The sequence below is a fragment of the Lolium rigidum genome, chromosome 2 (assembly GCF_022539505.1).
Source record: "Lolium rigidum isolate FL_2022 chromosome 2, APGP_CSIRO_Lrig_0.1, whole genome shotgun sequence".
Taxonomy (NCBI): Eukaryota; Viridiplantae; Streptophyta; class Magnoliopsida; order Poales; family Poaceae; genus Lolium; species Lolium rigidum.
In genome coordinates, this window is record NC_061509.1 from 101,385,674 (window position 1) to 101,405,783 (window position 20,110).

Genomic DNA, 20,110 nt, shown 5'->3' on the forward strand with positions numbered 1-20,110 from the left:
CTGTCTCCGACGAAGCCCCCGTCGGCGACATCTGCCGCCCTGGTGCCTAGTCTCCTGCATCGACCGGTCCCGCAGCAGCCCGTCCCTCCCCTGCATCCGGCGGCGGCCCGCTCTGCGAAGCTAGAACGTGATTGGCATTCGGTTCACGCAGTCGCCGGCGTGCTCCGCGTTCCCATGGTTGTCGTCCACACCGAGCTCAGCCATGTTGTCCATGATAATCTCCATCGTTCACTTGCTCACCCAGCCGAAGCAATCGACCCGCGTCGGCCAGAACCGCTGCCGCCGTCTTCATCTTCTCCGTCTCCGACCCTGGCCGCGGCCGCATCGTGAGGGACGCTCGGCTATCGATGGTGGTGTTGGCGCTTTCCCGGAAAGGCGCTAGGCTGGTGACGGAGCGGTGGAGGAGGAGGGCAAGTGCTCAGCGATCTGGTCATGGCGATAAATCGGTGAGAGTGCCTGGTCGAGCCAGCTTTCCAACCAACCGAACGACAAGAACAGGCAGTGTTTTAATATACCTGCAGGGATTTGGGTGGAGAGAGGGGGTTCACCCAATTACACGGCGGTTTAATTTCACCAGTGGATTACTTCCACTGAAACCGAACTAGGCCTAAATGGGCTAGAGACGAGGGTGTTGTTTCGCTCGGGGCGGGAGAAATCGAAACGGTATGACTTATCGGTGGTAGCGTGGGTAACTTTATGAAAAAGTTAGTTCTCACCACGGTGGAAGCAGGGGTAGACCTGCTATCAGGGGTAGACCTGCATCAAGTTTTGGAGGAATCGCTGGATAAATGGACGCACAGCTGAGGAAATTGCTCCAGCCGTGACTGATCTAGTAAACCACCAGATGTAAAAACAGCAGGCTAGTGGTGGATGCGCTGATGGATAACAAGTGGATCACGGACATTGCAGTGACACTGACGATTGACGGTTGCATCCAATGTGTCAGGCTGTGGCATGGCAGGAGATCAAGGGAGTTAACAGAGATGGTCAGGTGCCAGAAAAATTCACCTGGAAAGGTGTAGCCTCAGGGATATCTTGTGTCAGGGTAACATCAAATTCAGCATGCATAAGCTATATGGAGTTCTCTTGCACCTCTGAAGTGCAAACTTTCTTGTACATAGGCAGAGAAACTTTCACTTCAGTACTTTCACACACGCGGGTGCGCTTAGGTAGGGATCTTTGTGAGATTCTTGGGTCGGGAAAGCCCCCAAATAGAAAAAAAGAAAAGCGTAGTCACGCCAGGTCTGATGCCCAACCCTGTGTTGTGCAACAAGATTTGTGCCATGCTCTTTGACAAACGCATCACTATTTATTGATTTTATTCTACTACTTGCGACAGAAATCACAGTACCATACAGTTACAATAATGAGGCATGGAAATTACAATCAGAAAAGTATGCTTACACATTTATTATTCTGATTGTCATAGCAGCCCGAGTACGAAAACGTGAACATAATGGGATGTCTGAGACTACACTTCCCACCTATGTCTCGACAGCAGTTTCGATGCTGTTCAAGCAACTCTGCCAGGTGTTAAACAGCCGCACCTTACATGCGTGACCTCGTAGAATCTTTCTGAGCCACGCGTGGAGCACCCTGCAGAGATTGTGAAATCGTTAGTACAAGATGCACAGTACGGGACACGTTTTAAAATCCAACTTGAGAGAGAGTGTTGTACCAGTGCCCTGCCGCTTTTTGCTCGCTCTTCCAAGTAAGAAGATGGTTTGAAGAAGTCACCATAAGTTTCAGACCACTTGCTAAGCTTTGAACAAATATATGATGCTCCAACAGTATCAGCCCAGAAGATGAGGCCACCCCTTCAATAAGAGAGTACAGATTACAATCAATAGTCCAAAGTAACCACTACACCTCCTTCCACAAACAATATTAATAATGGGGGAATACATGTTGCACAGAGGAGTACTACTAACAGGGACTGTACCTACATTGACTAAATTATAGGTTATATTTATGTAAGCTAAAAACTGCTTGAGTGCCCTCAGCTAAACTTAGCAGAACTGCCGAAGTTCCTCAGATGTGGCGATTTAGCTGATGTGCTAACCTTAAGTGATAGGCGAAAATTTATCAGCGCTTGGCTGCGTTCGGCATTCAGCTGGATTAATAATCTAGCTTTTCCAACAGGCATTTAGCTTCTTTTTTGTTTGGCTAATCAATTTTTGTCTGCATTGTTGGTTACTTCTACACAACTGATTACAATATAAGTTCAGCAAACTGCTAAATGAGCCTTACGATCCACTGTGATATATGAGAGAAAATGCAAGCCTATGTAAGGATTAAACTCGGGAAGTTCAGTACAACACCGTTCAGCAAACCGCTAAATGAGCCTTACGATCCATTGTGATATAGTATGAGAGAAAGTACAAGCCTATGTAAGGATAAAATTAGGTTCATAAGTTGTATAGCATACAACCAGCAGTACAATCTCAGCTTGTATATCTAATTTAATCATATTAACACAAATTGTCACTGGTTAGTTAGGATTTAAGACACAGTTAGAAATAAGCAGTAGCCGCCTACCTGTACTTGGGAAAGCCCATCCCAAGGACAGATGCAATATCAAGATCGGAAGCCCTGATCACAACATTTTCATCCATGACCCTGCATGCCTCATTAACAACTGGAAAGAAAACCATCTCCAATATATCTTGATCTGATAAAGTAACAGGCTGCAAGAAACATGATGTGTCAGACATATCAGGAAAACCTTCCGGTAACAAAGGACATAGCATGACAACTCTATACACGTAGAAAAAATGTTCGAATGAGGAATAGGAACCTTTCCACCCGGCATTGTCTTTGCACGTCTTCGGTACTCGTCAATCACAGGTTGAATACTAGGGTCGGGCTTTGGCTTCGCACCCTTCTCATAAATGTAATAACCTTTTCCGTTGATCTTTCCTGTAAAATAACAGGGACTTCAATTGTTAAAGTAATATATAGTGAAATGGTGCGGTAATAGTTGGTCTCATCTCATCCCATCCTATTGTCTGTGACCCATAGCAGGAGCAAAATCAGGTTCAGAAGCATACCCTGCCGCCCATTCTCTGCCATCAAATCCACTAGACCAGACTCAAAATTCCGTGTTCCAAAGGCAGCTGCATAGATTTCCTTTACTGCCAAGGCTACTCCATATCCAGCGACGTCTTGGAGTCTGCAGAGGAGTGGAAAGGGATAAGCATAAGAAATGATGTGAACCATGATCACAAAATTTGAAACAGTCGATGATTTTTTTTAAACACAAAATAGCCAATGAATGATGCCTGGGCACTAATTGTAATGAGCTAGCTAAGCCACAGCAAGCATATCTGGAAGATGGTTAAACATGAGTTAATTGTTTTCCAGATGGTGGTTAAATCCCAAATTCAGAAAGCTCAAGAGAATGATTTATCGATGGTCATATCAAGTTACTTAATGTTTTGACGTTGACATGGTCTCTAAAGCAGAACAGAGCTCAAACAATTTCTATTTAATTTATTTGTAAAACAATATAAAATCATAACATTGTTTGAAAAAATGTTTGATATTAAATATTTGTGAAGATATTGTTGATGTTCAAATTGTTTCATTGCAAGCATTCCAAGGGAACGCCTTCTATTCTAGAGGCTGTACTATTATCACAACTTCATGCTCAAGTGAACCATAAAATTATACTAAAAGCGCCCTGAACTGGGTTGCCTCTGATTTGTCACAACTTCATGCCCAAATGAACCATAAAATTATACTAGGCAATTGAAGAAAAGAGCATGATGCTGGCCTGCTGGGACATTCTTTTTATCAAATATAAAAAGATATGTGGCCAGTTGACTGGGGACATTTTGTTTGTTCATGCACAGGAGGAACTTAAGTTAAGACAATTGGCAGTGGTTGCACATAGTCATGATAGCAGAGCCGGAGTACTTACTGGAAAGGTCCCATTGGCATGCCGAAGCTGTTTATCAATCGATCAATTCTGAAAAGATCAATGCCAAGACTAACTAGAAGCTGAGCACCTTGTGTGTAAGGGAAAAATGTACGATTTACTGCAAAGCCTGTGCAGTTGCCCACCACAACCGGAACTTTCTTTATTATTTTCCCAACTGTGATGAGATCAAGTATAGCTTGTGGTGATGTCTTCTCCGTCCGGACAATTTCAAGCAAGGGCATAATATGAGCAGGGCTGTAAATAGCATAGCATTAGCAATGTGCCTTCTCCATAAAAAAATAACGTGTGAAGGTCTGATATAACACCCATACAAGTAAAGTGTAAGCAGAGTATTTATTTCCATCCCACGTCCATAATACTTATACAACATTTTGTTTCGTATTCAAATAGAATCAGTGTTCCATAACCATCAAATCAGGAGGGTGCTCACTCTGGATATTTTCGCTCTTAGCATAATCATTAAATCCCGTTCTACGAATATTAAGTTTGATTCCACATCTTCAATTAGACGCATGAAGTTAAATTGGTAAGCATGGTGTCAGGGATTCAAAACTTACATGCTAGCATGCGTTGTTATTGATTTTTTGTGATGTACTGATGTGATATGTAATGTTTCAGCACCGTGATGCAGGTCAAATGTGCACTCCTTAAGTTCATACACTGCTAGTTTTCAGTACGTTCTAAAATCATAACTCAAAAGACATAACAAACCTGAAAAAATGTGCCCCTATAATTCTATCTTGAGCATTTGTCTTCTCGCCGACAACATTCAAATCGATGGTGGACGTGTTCGATGCAAGTATGCAATGTGGTGGGCACACTTTCTCGAGGTCAGCAAATATGGACTGCTTCAATGGAACCTTCTCTATAACAGCCTACAAGAAAAGGAGATAAGTGGTGTAAGAACCTGAAAAACAAGTATGTGCAAAACATACTTATCTATTTAAATTCCCAAGATGATATTTTATGGGAACCTTCATAAGATTCATTAATGCACTATAATCTCATGAGCAGCTGTTCTAGATACTAGAGGAAGGAGCCCCAAATAATTTGCACCATACATTTGTCTTGTTAAAATTACGAACTAATACGAGAACTACCTCAATAACCATATCAACATCCTTGAAATCTTCATAATCCAGTGCACCCTTCAGAAGTGATATCGCTTTGTTCATCTTATCCTTGGTCAATGAGCCTCTTTTAACAAGGCCTTCAAGATTTCCTGTCCAAACAATGATTGCTGCTGATCAGTAACAACATTTATGATAACTTCATGTTTCAATAATACATCAAGGATGAAACAAAATCCAAGTATCATTGGAAATATATATTCATAAGAAATGCAGCAGTAATTTAACAAAAATATACCTGCTATTGTTTTTTGTCCCCTTTGCAGAAATTGAGCATTTACTTCCTTGAGGACAACAGATATGTTGCCGACAAGAAGGGCTGTTGCAATTCCAGAGCCCATGAGACCACCACCAATAACAGCAACTTTTCTTATTTGCCTAGGTTTGAGCTGAATATCAGTGACGCCTGGCACCTACAACAAATCAACTGCAAAGAGTCAGACAGTGGTACCAGGATATAAATAACATAATGGGGCAAAACAAACATCGACGCATTGAATGACGTCCTTGCAGAAATTTAGCTTTAGTTTGTTCACATATAGCATACTAAAATTTGAGCATATTACTAACGAACTCTGTAACATGGTCTGCTTGCATGGTAGTTTAATTACCAACAAAATAAGCACATCCACAGATAAATGGATTTGAAGCTAATTTGGGTCACAAAGAAAAGAAGGGGAAAAGGTTACACTAAGCATGAAGTTAAAAGTTTGTCCTGTGTTCTCCATTGGTACGTATAAATTTTAGGAATGATTTGCTGATAGGCATCATAACCATTTATAAACAAAATCAAAAGCAGTGCAACTATTTCCAAGTTAGGCTAATTATTTGGTGCAAAATTAAGAGTGACAACGCATGGAAAGTAAATCAGGAAAGGAAAAGGTAAACAAAAAAATTCACTTTGGAATACAACCTTTGTGGTGGAACGTTGGGCAAAAAATACATGTACAAGTGACCTTGCTGTTGGTGCTAGTACCAACTCCTTGAAAACATTGGCTTCCTGCATCATTTAGGCATTTAGGTATATTCAGTAAACACATGTATAAGGAATAATAAATAACAGTGCAAACAAACAATTATTCTCCATCGCCAGACGGAAGTTTGTGATTGTTTGTAAGTCAAGCACAGCACTGATACCAACGTAACTGTCAGGCAAATTTTAGCAAAAAAAACTGAACTCTTCTGCTGCAGGGCTCACGGTAGAGACAGGCCTGCTTTTTCATAGAGACTTTCTCACATTAAGTCCACACACACACACATCTAGTATACTTCCCTTACTTTTTTGTATAATGGTCAATCAGCACAATAAGACTAGTCCAATCTGTAGAAATTTGGTGACGTACTGTGCCAAACTAGCTGAAAGAACTGCATATGTGACAAGTGTCCACACTAAAAGAAGTGGAGAATAGGAGATACAAACCTTCAGTACACCAGCTTGGCCTCCACATAGTACACCTTCTTCAATAACATCTAGGCAGGCCTGGTGCTGTGGCAAGTTTCCTGCAACCTTCTTTGCTTGCTGTCTTGCCATACTTAACACGGCACGAGCTTCAGACAGTGAGCCAAGCTTATCTGTTCTGTCAAGAGATTTTGTCCAAGGTTTACGATAATTTGCAATCTCCAGAGCCCAAAAGCGTGCCACTTTTATCAACTCGTCAGGGGAGCAAAGCGCATCAATAAGACCACGTTCTTTGCCTTCCTTTGCGGTAATGAACTTCGATTGCTGTAGGAATCATAATGAACGCCTCAATTATATGATAGGATTAAGAAAGAAAAATGTATGATACTTAATGTCGAGCACATCATTACAATTACGCTGATGGTTCAAACAAATTAGTGCGTGCCCAATATGTTCAATGGTATATATATGTAGAATGATTTTAATATGAAAAACAGGATTCTTATTATGGTAATATGGTTTATTTTTTCAAAATTTATTGCTCTTTGGAAGCCCTATAAACTACCGCGACTGGATATGAATGGATATAACTGAAGCCATCCACAGAACTGTAACAAGTAAAAACTATATGTATTCTGGTCAGTTTAGTTCATACATATTTTCAAATTTGGGCACAAAAATTTATCTGACATAGCTAGTCAATGTAGAACTTACGAAGAAGACAGATTAGACTCACCAGCATCATTTCTATTGCTTTGGGCAGACCTACAAGCCTCGGCAGCCGCTGGGTTCCTAAATGATGTAAAAAAAAGAATTTGAGATGGCAGAACCCAATATGCGAACACGAGTAATTCAAGCTTTCAGAAGAAGAAAAAAAGATGTATCCCTAGTTCCTTACCTCCAAATCCAGGCATGACTCCAAGGGTTAGCTCTGGCAATCCAAGTTGAGTTTCAGGGGTAGCTATCCGAGCATGACAACCCTGAAGAATTAGTCATTCACGTTATATACAGAACTTATGTTCAGATTCAAGGCACTGTAAAAAATATTAAGCAGGACAGCAGCAAAGCTGACAGACCATGGTGAGCTCTAGACCACCACCGAGAGCAAGGCCCTGAATGGCAGCAACGGAAGGCTTTTTGCCCGCTGCATACAAACAGGCAATTACAGTAAGGCCCAGATCTTGGTATCGATACGAATGAGAAGCCAAACGAGATCCATCATACATGAACAAGAGAAACTGCAACAAGCTAAGAAACAACAAGAATGCCGAACCTTCCATCGTATTTGACACGAGCTCAACGGATACATCAGGCAGATGCGATAAGTCTCCTGCCAAACCATGTTCAGCGTGTAAAGAAGGGAAAAGAGTACGTCCTAAGAAGCTAGGCTGTGAGTAATTGATTTGGCAACCGTACGAATAAAGGCACCCCCTTACCGGTCTCCTGAACTATGGTGAAGACATTGATGTCGAAGCCTCCGCAAAATTTCCCCGCGGCACCTATAAGAGTTCAAAGGAAATAGTAACAGCAAGTGTCAGAAGTGACAACTTTCCTGATGAATTGATTTTTTTTTTAACCCCTTGCCCACATCCGTCAAATGCACAACTGTGTAGTAATCCCCTCCATGCAGTGAAAGAAATAGGAAGTATGCATTTTGTTGTGGTAAGTTAGTCATCTAGATAGTGTATAGAGTCAGGATATATATGTTTCCAACCGAAAAACGTAGAACAGTCGATCCCCCTTTTTTGGGGGGTCCTGTTCAGAAGCAGGGGAGTAGTCCAAATCTATATAAGAAAAAGAAAAAGCTGCAATCCCCTTCTTAACTTGCTCCTCTTCAGTAAATATTATGATAGCGAGATTCCCAATTTCAGCCCACCGGCCAGCATCTTAATTCTTAAAAACAAACAAGGCCAAAACAAAAAGCTGAAGCAACCCAACCAGTAAGAATAAGACGGCTGGCATCAGCACAGATGAAACGATGCGATGCCGACACCTCCACAACCATCCTGTAGTGTATACTAGGATAACCCCCAAAACCCAGAAATAGCTAGGCGTTGGACGAATTTCACAGCGAAACAAAAACTAGCATCAGTTCGTGTAACAATAACATGCCAAAAAAAAAAGCAGCAGCGATTCGATCCCCAATCAGACAAACCAAAATCCCACCATCTTCTTATAAAAAAAATTCTGGGAGCGGAGGAGGGGGGATCGATGAGGCAGAAGGAAGTCTGACCGGTGAGCACGATGGCCTTGACGTCGTCGCGATCCATGGCCTCCGCGTACTTCTCCTTTAGGCCCTGGATGACTGCGCAGGGAAACTAGTTAGACCCCCGGCGGAGAGGAAGGGACGGAAGGGAGGGAGGGGAGGGCGGTGGGTGACTCACTGATGGGGTGCAGGGCATTGACGGGCGGGTTGAAGATGGTGATGAGCGCGACGCCGTCGGCGCCGACGTCCATGGTGACGCGGATCGACCCCGCCATGGCTCCGGCGCGAGGGCCTAGGGATCGATCGGTGGACGGGAGAGGGAGAGGGGGGAGGGGAGAGTTGGAAGAGGCTGGGGAGTACGAGCGGAAGTAACTTGCACGCCTTTATTTATCGATCGAGCTCTGCTCTGCTCGGGTGGAAGGGAAGACGACTGACTAGAGGTAGAGGGAGTGTGAACGAACCAACGGGGAGTCAGTCGCCGGTGGGTGGATCGGTGGATCGGGCCGGGCCGGGCCGGATGTGAGCCCGCGGTGGGTTCGCTTGGCGGAAAACGTGTCCGTTCGGTCAGCTAGCAGTGGCAGGTGAGCTTTTCCTTTTCCACGTGCGAGAGACAAAAAAGACATTGCCACCCCTGTTGTGCAAATAAAATCATGCCTAATTTCGATAACCTCTCGTAAATTAACTAACTTTTTAAAAGAAAATTGTCGATCTACTAATAACCGTAAGTAACAACAGTGCAAACAGCTATAAAAGTAAGGAAAATACTCCTAATCGGGCGACCGATCGCGCGTCACGCCATCGGTCGTTCTCACTCCTGGCGCGCGCTTCTGCATGCTAGCTGCCTTTCTCCAGCGCATACGTAGCTGGCTTTTTCCCGCATGCGTAGCTCGCTTTCTGAAGTGATTCCTCGCGTAGCTAGCTAGCAGTGGAGCCATGCATGCCTCTCGCTAGCAGCCAGTCTAGCTAGTCTGCTGGTAGGATGCTCCACATGCCTGCCTAGGTTGCATGCGAGCACTACCCTCCACCAGCCTGAACACGTACCTCACATAATCACAGCATGGTGAAGGCCACATGACTCATGAGATGACTAAGGACTGATTCTCCAGCCTCCATTGTTAACTATTGTTGTAAACAGCCAAAAAAATATATTAATATTGTTCTCGGCTATTGTTGTAAATGGCCAAAATATTTGTAGGATTTAGCTGTTGATAATCATTTGCAATAACTAACTTTTTTTGTTGTAATCATTTGTAATTCTTGTTGAAATAGTTAATAATTTTTTGTTGTAAATGATTGCGCATCAAAAATTGTTGCTTAAATTTTTTTATTTGTTGCAAAATAAATGGTATTTTTGTTGTAACTATTTCTTACTTTTGTAGAAATTATTAATGATTTTTGTTGTAAACAATCTACCGAAAAATTGTTGTGTAATCATTATTTGTAACATTACTTTTTTTAAAAAAAATTGTGACCGATCCGAGCGCATCTATCCAGCGACCGATGCCTAGCATGCGTTGTTAACTATTATTGTAAGAAACCAAATAAATTGTTAAAAGAGCTATTGACTATTTGTTGTAAAAGCCCATTATTTTGAATCATTTTTGGTTGTTGATTTATTTTTGGGAATAATCAATTAATTTTTTTTGTTGTAATCACATATGATTTCTGTAAAAAATAGCTAGTGATTTTTGTTGCAAATGAATTTGCAGAAAAACTATTTCTTAACGTCTTTTTTATTGGTGCAAATCCGAAATTCTATTTTGTTGTAAACCTTTCTAGCTGTTGTTAATATAGATGATAATTTTTGTTGTGGACCGATCTACAACAAATATTTATTTTCTCTATTTTGTAACATCACTTTAAAAAACATTGAGATTTTTTATTGTAATAGAATATAATTTTTGTAATTGTGGGGAGAAATTTTGTGGGAACACTATGTGTGTAGTTTTAATCATGAAACAGTAGCAATAAAAATTATATCACATTTCCTTACATCGGTTAGCTATTATTAGCGAGCATGCATGGCCGTAACTAACAGCTACTCTAGCTGTTCCCGGTTGCATGTAAAGAGAAGAAGAAAAGTCTGCAGTGCCCGGTTGCATGTAAAGAGAAGAAGAAAAGTCTGCATGCATGCACCTAGCTAGTGTGCATACGACGGGGGAGGTGTCAGTGCAGGCAGCATGCACAGAGTGGGCCAATATTCGATCCATGCAAACGGTGTATGTGAGACGCACGATGCGGAGAATGAACGGCGGGCGTGCAACCGATCCGGGTGCGCGGATCGGTCGGCCGACGCCTAGCGCGGGCCTAAAAGTAAACAAAAGTGACCTCAATTTGACTTAGGATCCAACTAGAGCAAACATCAAGATATTAGATTGTCCAACGCGCGCGTAAAGGGCCAGTGGTGTCTTGAAAATTTACTCCAACTATTTTTTTAACTCCTTTTCTTCTTTTAGGGTAACTTTATCGTTTCTTCTGTAAATTTGGTGTTCTTGTTATTGAATTGAAGCTCTCCTGTGACCTGACATTTGTATTGTTTAGTCCTAGTCCAACATCAATCTTACGCTAAAGCCGCCATTAAAAAACTACAACCCTTCTTCTTCTTTTGTTGATAGAGAAAGCCAACAGTCAAAGATTGTGTGATGTCGAGTGACCATGGTGTGCTGAGCTGGCGCCGGATCGGAAGACATCAGCGTGTCTGGCGACGAAGACGTACTGGGCGACGAAGGCGACCCAGTGGACGAGCTCGAGGACGGCCCGGGATCTGTCGCCCCTGAGCATGGAGTGGACGGAGGAGAGGAAGGCGCCTCGGGGTGGACCGGCCCAAGAAGAAGAAGAGGCCCAACTCTCGGCGAGCTGCGCTCACCATCACCGGCCGCAGACGGGGTAGCTGGCGCGGGCGACGGGGCATGCCATGCACGTCGACCGGTACCTGCACAGGAACAGCAGAGGAAGCACCAGGGGTCAACTGGTAACAAGGAAGTATCATATATACGCGTGTTAGTATTCTGAATAACTGGTTCATGTGAAGGAAACGCGACAGGTAACAATTGTGAAATGTCAATAGTAGCACCCGATGTAGCATAGGGAAAAACTTTCTCGCCGAAAATTACATCTCGCGAGACATATATTCTACCGGTGCTATCGAGACACTTATAGCCTTTATGCATAGGACTGTACCACAAGAAGGCACACATCTTGGAGCGAAATTCAAGCTTGCAAGAATTGTACTTTCGCAAGCTAGGCCAACAGGCACAACCGAAAGTGCGTAGGAAAGAGTAGTCAGGGGTAACCTGGAGAACGGGTGAGACAGGATAAGTGTTCTCAAGGACAGGGGAGGGCATACGATTTATGAGGTAACACGCCGTGAGAAAAGCTTCGTCCCAATAACGAAGAGGAAGAGAGGAGTGAGCTAGTAAAGCAAGGCTTGTCTCTACGAGATGACGGTGTTTGCGCTCAGCAATCCCGTTCTGTTGAGATGTGTGTGGACAGGAAACACGGTGAGAAATGCCAGTGCGCTGAAAATAAGCATGAAGGCGATGATACTCCCCTCCCCAATCGGATTGAACAGCGTGTATTTTGGTGTTAAGAAGACGCTCAACATGATTCTGAAAAGTGTAGAAGATGCCCTCAACATCAGACTTGTGCTTGATGAGATAAATCCAGCAATAGCGACTGTAATCATCGATAAAACTCACGTAATACTTAAAACCCCCAGAAGAGGGTAAAGCAGCCCCCAAACATCAGTGTGCACAAGCTCAAGAGGTGAATAAGTAACACTCGAAGAATTACTATAAGGTAATTGATGACTCTTGGCGCGTTGACACGCGTCACAAACAAAAGATTCAGAATCTGAAGAACAAGGCAAATGATTGGACCTAACAATATTTTGAACTACTTTATTTGACGGATGTCCTAGACGCTGGTGCCACTGGGAGGGCGTGATCCTGGCACCGGAAGAAGCATGACGACCATGAACGGAAGCTCGATCAAACGGAAAAGGGTAGAGACCACCACGACTTCTACCTCGCAGAAGGATTCTCCGCGTTGCTTTGTCCTTAACAAGAAAGAAGTATTTATGAAACTCAATGAAAATGTCATTGTCACACACGAGGCGATAAACGGAAAGCAAATTTTTGCTAATATCAGGGACATGTAGAATATTGTTCAAGGCAAGGGAGCGCGAAGAACCAGTTAAACGAGAATGACCAACATGCGCAATAGACAAACCTGTGCCATTGGCGACCTGAACCTGATCCTTGTCGTGGTAGCGCTCATGTGCGTGGAGGCGTTCGATGTCGTTGGTGTAGTGGTCGGTGGCGCCGGAGTCCATGATCCACGAACTACCCTCGTGGAAAGTGGATGTAGAGGCATCGTTACTCGAGCGGGGTGCGTCGGATTGGTACCCCTGGTTGAAGCGCTTCCGGCATGCTAGGGCGTCGTGCCCCCATATGTCGCATATCTGACACTGGGGACGATAGCGGCGGCTGCCATTGCCACGGCCACGTCCTCGGTTGCCCTGCGCGTTGTAGCCGTTGGCACCACCGCCAGTGCGGTTGCCACGGTTATCCTGGTAGCCACCTCCGTAGCCACCGTTGTAGTGGTGGCCGCCACCACCACCTCCAGCAGGTTGCTGCTGTTGCTGCGGGCCACCGTTGGAGCGGCCGCCGTTGCCGTTGAAACAGCCATTGCTAGGGGCGTTGTCGAACGGACGACCACCACCGCGCCCCTGATCACCGCGCCGAGCGGCGGAGTTTGCTGACGAAGAGAAATCACCGGCCTGAAGATTCTGCTCGTGGATGGACTCGCACGAGAGCAACATCGAGTAGAACTCGGAGACGGAGATGGACTGGCCGGTGTTGTTGAGGACGGCGAGTGATTGCTGAAGGCCTTCGAACTGTGAACCAAGACCGACCACCATGTAGTCGAACAACTCGTCGTCGGAGACGGGGCTGCCAACCATAGCCAGAGCGTCGGCGAAGCCTTTCATCTTGTTGAAGTAGTCGGTGGCGGACATGTCGTGCTTCTTCAGCGTTGTCAGCTGACGCCGGATCTGACGGACACCTGCCCGATTTTGGGCGGAGAACATGGCGATGAGGCAGCTCCAGACGGTAGCGGACGTATTCCGCTCGACCATCTGTCCGAGGATGTCCTTAGTCATTGACCCGAGGAGGATGGCGAGCATGCGTTGATCTGTATACCACCAGTGAGCATACGCAGGGTTGGGCTGCGTGACGGCGTCCGCCCCGGCGCCGGTGGTGATCGTCGTCGACGGTGCTGCACAGCTACCGTCGAGGAAGCCGAGCCAACCTTGGCCGGCAATGTTGGGGATGACCTGCGTCCTCCATAGCAGGAAATTCGTGCGATCAAGGCGCACTGTTATCGTGTTGGTGTACGAGGTGGGAACGGATGTGGGCACAGAGGTGATCACTCCGGCAGGTGCGGAAGCGGAGAGAGAGGAGAAGGTGGCGCCGGCGGTGTGAGAGACCTGCAGGGAGGTAGATTCCATCGCCGCGAGAGAGAGAGACCCGAGATCGGGAACGCGCTCTGATACCAAGTCAAAGATTGTGTTTTGCCGTGATCTCCCAACGTGGGGATCTCCTCTCTTTATATATCACATGAACAACTTGGGACACAAGCCGGATCACAAACCGATCTCTGGCCGGTCGTATACAACACGTATATACACGGGACACGTTTTATCTCTAACACCAACATGGCGGATTTTATTGATTGGAAAATAATACTTGTGTCGTCCATAATTGCAACAAACATAAACTCGGGGGTTTCTCTCGCCACATGGTGAACTGCGGAGCCTCCACGCTCACATGCTGACACATATCCAATTTTCTTTGAACCTCCCGCACTAAAAGAAAGCATGCATATTCATACTTTCACAATCCACAAAGCAAGCGCTGAGAGGTTTTTTTTTTTTTACTTGGCGCTGATAGGAAGTTTGGATGCGTCTTGGCCAATACACCAAAGCATAGGATCTCCAACAATGAATCTTCACTTTAGCCGGTACTTTAAGATACCAAAGATCTTCCATATTTGGGTTCCTTCAAGTTTTTTAATAGCCGGTACTTTAAGATACCAAAAGATCTTCCATATTTTTGACCAAAAGTTCTTCTCACATTTTGACCATGCTGAAAGTCCTACTCCATGTGATTGACCGTTCTGGCTGAAATGGCAAGAACAAAATCCTCGATCACACCGAGACCACTGTTTGCATGCCTTACGACTACTTTAGGTGGTCCTATGAACCAATGGAGTACCAGAGAGCCATCGATGATCATGACAGTGACGGAGGAAGGTGCCATCTGGTCTGTGGTGTCAAAGCTCGATCGATGAAGGTCAAAGTTGGCATAGGGAAACGATTGAGATAGCCATGCATGGTAATATCGAAGGTGCAATGAATTTGTACTGGCGGCGCGATTTTGAAAGCCGGATACGGGCGCCAAAGCAAGAAATTGAATCGGGAAATTTCTTACCCTTTTTATCTTTTAGTCCTAAGCGAGCATTGATCAACAAAGGCATGCTGAAACTTGCTGGATCGATGCGCGGGCATCCATTCTTCTCTTGCCTCTTTTACTACTGTAGTAATCGTGACGAACCGCCGCATAGAGCGGTTCCCTTTTCAACCACAACGCAACATCCAAGTCTGCTCCATGCCTCCATCAACAACAGCGTAACGGAAATGGCGAAAAGAGAGAGATCGCATGAACTGGCTGGAAGTGGCAGCCGGACACGCAAGCTGCAAGAAAGCAACACTAGACGCGAGATAAGGAACCGCTGTTTTGTTTTGGAGCTCGATGAGGATAGGGAACGGCTCCCTGGCAGTGGATAACCCGTGTGCCTGGCAGGACGTCACACGGAACTGATCGTAATTTTCTCCACGTATCGGGACGTTCTTTCGGAAGTCAAGCAAGCACAGGTTCACAAGTTCATAATTTTGCAATTGCAATTGCATGTTCGGTACTACCTCCATACCGGTTTACAGGGCAATTACGTATTTTAAGAGAAAAAAATTAACTACAAATTTAGTTAATAAAATATAAGTTATATGTTATAAAAATTATATCGTTGGATTCATATTCAAATGAAATTTTCAACAATATAATTTTATGATATACATCTTATATTTTGTTGATAAAATTAGTAGTTAAAGTTTTTACTCGTAATACGTAATAGCCATGTAAACCGATATGGAAGGAGTAGTAAAGGCATCTCCTCCGGGGAAAAGTCCCAGTTGAACCTGGGTTCACGTGAACCTAGGTAGGAAATGCATTTCCAAATGTTAAAAAATTCTGAAATAAAAATAACGGGGTACGTATGCATGTTCCATGTGTGCGTAGAAAGTTTTTGCATAGAAACCACTTTTTTATTTCAGAATCTAAAAAAGACAAAATACGTCACATATATACTCTATATAGCCCTGCAAAATTTCACTTTTTTGCTGAGGCAAAATAAAAGATTTTTTCGTCACGAAACTCATGTCCAGGGCACATGTTTAAGATCACATTTGCATTCATTTTGTGTTTCGATTTTTAAAACATATTTTTACCACAAACACACTTTTGAAAAAGTAGGTTCACATACACCCAGGTTCTGAAAAGCCAGTCTCTCTCCTCCGGGCCATCTCATTTCCAACACCAAATATTTCCGAATTGATTCGTTTTTGGTGGTCAGTGGACAGGCTAGTGGCGTAAGTCCGCTTGCGGTGCACCCAATGGTGGCCACCATAAAAAAACATAGGAGCGATAAAAAAACTTAATTTATGTATTACTAACCCCAAGTCCACATTTTACATAATTAAAAGACAAAAAAACATTTGGATAATCCACACGGAGGCGGTGTTGTTAGTAGGTCGTACTCCTCCTCGTCGATGACGATGAAAACTTGTGGCAGAGGCATCACAATGACAGTCGGAGGAGGGGGAGGCAGCTTCTCTGGAGTAAGCAGGGCTAGCGGTGCCGCTGCCTGCTGCGCCGATAGCCGGATGGTCTCGTCGAGGCCATCCCGCTTAGCGAGCTCCTCCTATTTGGAGAGCTTGATGGGGCTTTGGAGCGCTGATACGTCTCCGACGTATCGATAATTTCTTATGTTCCATGCCACATTATTGATGATATCTACATGTTTTATACATACTTTATGTCATATTTATGCGTTTTCCGGAACTAACCTATTGACGAGATGCCGAAGGGCCGCTTGTTGTTTTCGCTGTTTTTGGTTTCAGAAATCCTAGTAAGGAAATATTCTCGGAATTGGACGAAATCAACGCCCGAGCATCCTATTTTTCCACGAAGCTTCCGGAACACCCGAGAGCCGCGGAGGGAGCCCTGGGGGCCCCACACAACACCCTGGCGCGGCCAGAGGGGGGGGTCGCGCCCCCCTAGTGTGTGGGCCCACCAGGCCCCCTCCGAGGCTACCCTTCCGCCTACTTAAAACCTCCGTCGCGAAAACCCTATGACGTTCGACGAAACCAGAGAAAACCTTCCAGAGCCGCCGCCATCGCGAAGCCAAGATCTGGGGGACAGGAGTCTCTGTTCCGGCACGCCGCCGGGACGGGGAAGTGCCCCCGGAAGGCTCCTCCATCGACACCACCGCCATCTTCATCAACGCCGATGTCTCCCATGAGGAGGGAGTAGTTCTCCATCGAGGCTAAGGGGCTGTACCGGTAGCTATGTGGTTCATCTCTCTCCTATGTACTTCAATACAATAATCTCATGAGCTGCCTTACATGATTGAGATTCATATGATGATGCTTGTAATCTAGATGTCATTATGCTAGTCAAGTGGGTTTTACTTATGTGATCTCCGGAGACTCCTTGTCCCACGTGTGTAAAGGTGACAGTGTGTGCACCGTGTGGGTCTCTTAGGCTATATTTCACAGAATACTTATTCACTGCTATGAATGGCATAGTGAAGTGCTTATTTATATCCCTTTATGATTGCAATGTGTTTTGTATCACAATTTATCTGTGTGCTACTCTAGTGATGTTATTAAAGTAGTTTATTCCTCCTGCACGGTGTAATGGTGATAGTGTGTGCATCGTGTAGTACTTGGCGTAGGCTATGATTGTGATCTCTTGTAGATTATGAAGTTAACTATTGCTATGATGGTATTGATGTGATCTATGCCTCCTTTCGTAGCGTGAAGGTGACGAGTGTGCATGCTATGTTAGTACTTGGTTTGGTTATGTTGATCTGTCATGCACTCTAAGGTTATTTAAACATGAACATCGAATATTGTGGAGCTTGTTAACTCCGGCATTGAGGGTTCGTGTAATCCTACACAGTTAGTGGTGTTCATCATCCAACAAGAGAGTGTAGAGTCTAGCATCTATTTATTTATTCTGTTATGTGATCAATGTTGAGAGTGTCCACTAGTGAAAGTATGATCCCTAGGCCTTGTTCCTAAATATTGCTATCGCTGCTTGTTTACTCGTTTCTATCGCATCTCTACCGTCCGCAATATTACCACCATCAACCACACGCCGATCCCGGGCAAAGCACTTTTCTCGGTGCCATTGCTACCGCTTATATTTATTCATACCACCTCGTATTTCACTATCTCTTCGCCGAACTAGTGCACCTATTAGGTGTGTTGGGGACACAAGAGACTTCTTGCTTTGTGGTTGCAGGGTTGCATGAGAGGGATATCTTTGACCTCTTCCTCCCCGAGTTCGATAAACCTTGGGTGATCCACTTAAGGGAAACTTGCCGCTGTTCTACAAACCTCTCGCTCTTGGAGGCCCAACACTGTCTACAAGAATAGAAGCGTGCGTAGACATCAAGCTATTTTCCGGCGCCGTTGCCGGGGAGGAAAGGTAAAGGCACTCATACTCCGGTCCCGGGTAAAGTACTTTTCTCGGCGCCGTTGTGTGTGTGCTCGAAGCTATTTCCTTTAGATCCTGCAATTGCATCTTTTTGTTTCTTGTTTACACTAGTTTGGCATAATGGACAACAATGAGCTTCTTATTCTATTTCCTGATTTAAGACATGGATGGTTTGATGCGAAAATTAAAAAACCTATGGAACATATTAGTATGAACGCTTTGAACACCATTGTTGCTAATGATATGGAAAATTCTAAGCTTGGGGAAGCTGGCTTTGATGAGCATGATATTTTTAGTCCCCCAAGCATTGAGGAGAAAATTTACTTTGATGACACTTTGCCTCCTATTTATGATGATTATAATGATAGTAGTCTTTTAGTACCGCCTGTTATGGAGGATAAATTTGATTATGATTACAATATGCCTCCTATATTTGATGATGAGAATAATAATGATAGCTACTTTGTTGAATTTGCTCCCACTATTACTAATAAAATTGACTATGCCTATGTGGAGAGTAATAATTTTATGCAAGAGACTCATGATAAGAATGCTTTATGTGATAGTTATATTGTTGAGTTTGCTCATGTTGCTACTTAAAGTTATTATGAGAGAGGAAAATACGGTTGTAGAAATTTTCATGTTACTAAAATGCCTCTCTATGTGCTGAAATTTTTGAAGCTACACTTGTTTTATCTTCCTATGCTTGTCACTTTGCTTTTCATGAACTTGTTTATTTACAAGATTCCTTTTCATAGGAAGCATGTTAGGCTTAAATTTGTTTTGAATTTGCTTCTTGATGCTCTCTTTTGCTTCAAATACTATCTCTTGTGAGTGCATCATTAAAACTGTTGAGCCCATCTTAATGGCTATAAAGAAAGAACTTCTTGGGAGATAACCCATGTGTTTATTTTGCTACAGTACTTTTATTTTGTATTTGAGTCTTGGAAGTTGTTACTACTGTAGCAACCTCTCCTTATCTTAGTTTTATTGCATTGTTGTGCCAAGTAAAGTCTTTGATAGTAAGGTTCATACTAGATTTGGATTACTGCGCATAAACAGATTTCTTGCTGTCACGAATCTGGGCCTAATTCTCTGTAGGTAACTCAGAAACTTATGCCAATTTACGTGAGTGATCCTCAGATATGTACGCAACTTTCATTCAATTTGAGCATTTTCATTTGAGCAAGTCTGGTGCCTCAATAAAATTCGTCTTTACGGACTGTTCGTTTTGACAGATTCTGCCTTTTATTTCGCATTGCTTCTTTTGCTATGCTCGGATGGATTTCTTTGTTCCATTAACTTCCAGTAGCTTTGGGCAATGTCCAGAAGTGTTAAGAATGATTGTGTCACCTCTGAATATGTGAATTTTTGATTATGCACTAACCCTCTAATGAGTTTGTTTCGAGTTTGGTGTGGAGGAAGTTTTCAAGGGTCAAGAGAGGAGGATGATATACTATGATCAAGAAGAGTGAAGAGTCTAAGCTTGGGGATGCCCCCGTGGTTCATCCCTGCATATTTCAAGAAGACTCAAGCATCTAAGCTTGGGGATGCCCAAGGTGTAGGATAACGTTGCATAGAAAACAAAAATTT

The 20,110-nt window shown here is 43.9% G+C and overlaps 1 protein-coding gene across 2 annotated transcripts; it reads right to left on the reverse strand.

Annotated features, from left to right (window-relative positions):
• Positions 1–1,289: 1,289 nt before the first annotated feature.
• On the reverse strand, positions 1,290–8,998 carry LOC124692151 (peroxisomal fatty acid beta-oxidation multifunctional protein-like). Of its 2 annotated transcripts, XM_047225458.1 has the most exons (18): positions 8,857–8,997; positions 8,706–8,777; positions 7,909–7,971; positions 7,746–7,802; positions 7,549–7,616; positions 7,371–7,452; positions 7,209–7,264; positions 6,494–6,796; positions 5,987–6,073; positions 5,312–5,486; positions 5,044–5,165; positions 4,655–4,818; positions 3,923–4,177; positions 3,051–3,172; positions 2,798–2,919; positions 2,539–2,687; positions 1,679–1,817; positions 1,290–1,596 (listed from the first exon to the last, which is right to left on the reverse strand). In XM_047225458.1, exons 1-18 carry the CDS (start codon positions 8,951–8,953, stop codon positions 1,549–1,551), a joined length of 2,181 nt encoding a protein of 726 aa, XP_047081414.1. In that variant the 5' UTR covers positions 8,954–8,997; the 3' UTR covers positions 1,290–1,548. The 2 variants fall into 2 exon arrangements, with proteins under 2 accessions (XP_047081414.1, XP_047081413.1); XM_047225457.1 differs by having other exon boundaries at positions 7,549–7,802; positions 8,857–8,998.
• Between the last annotated feature and the right edge of the window lie 11,112 nt (positions 8,999–20,110).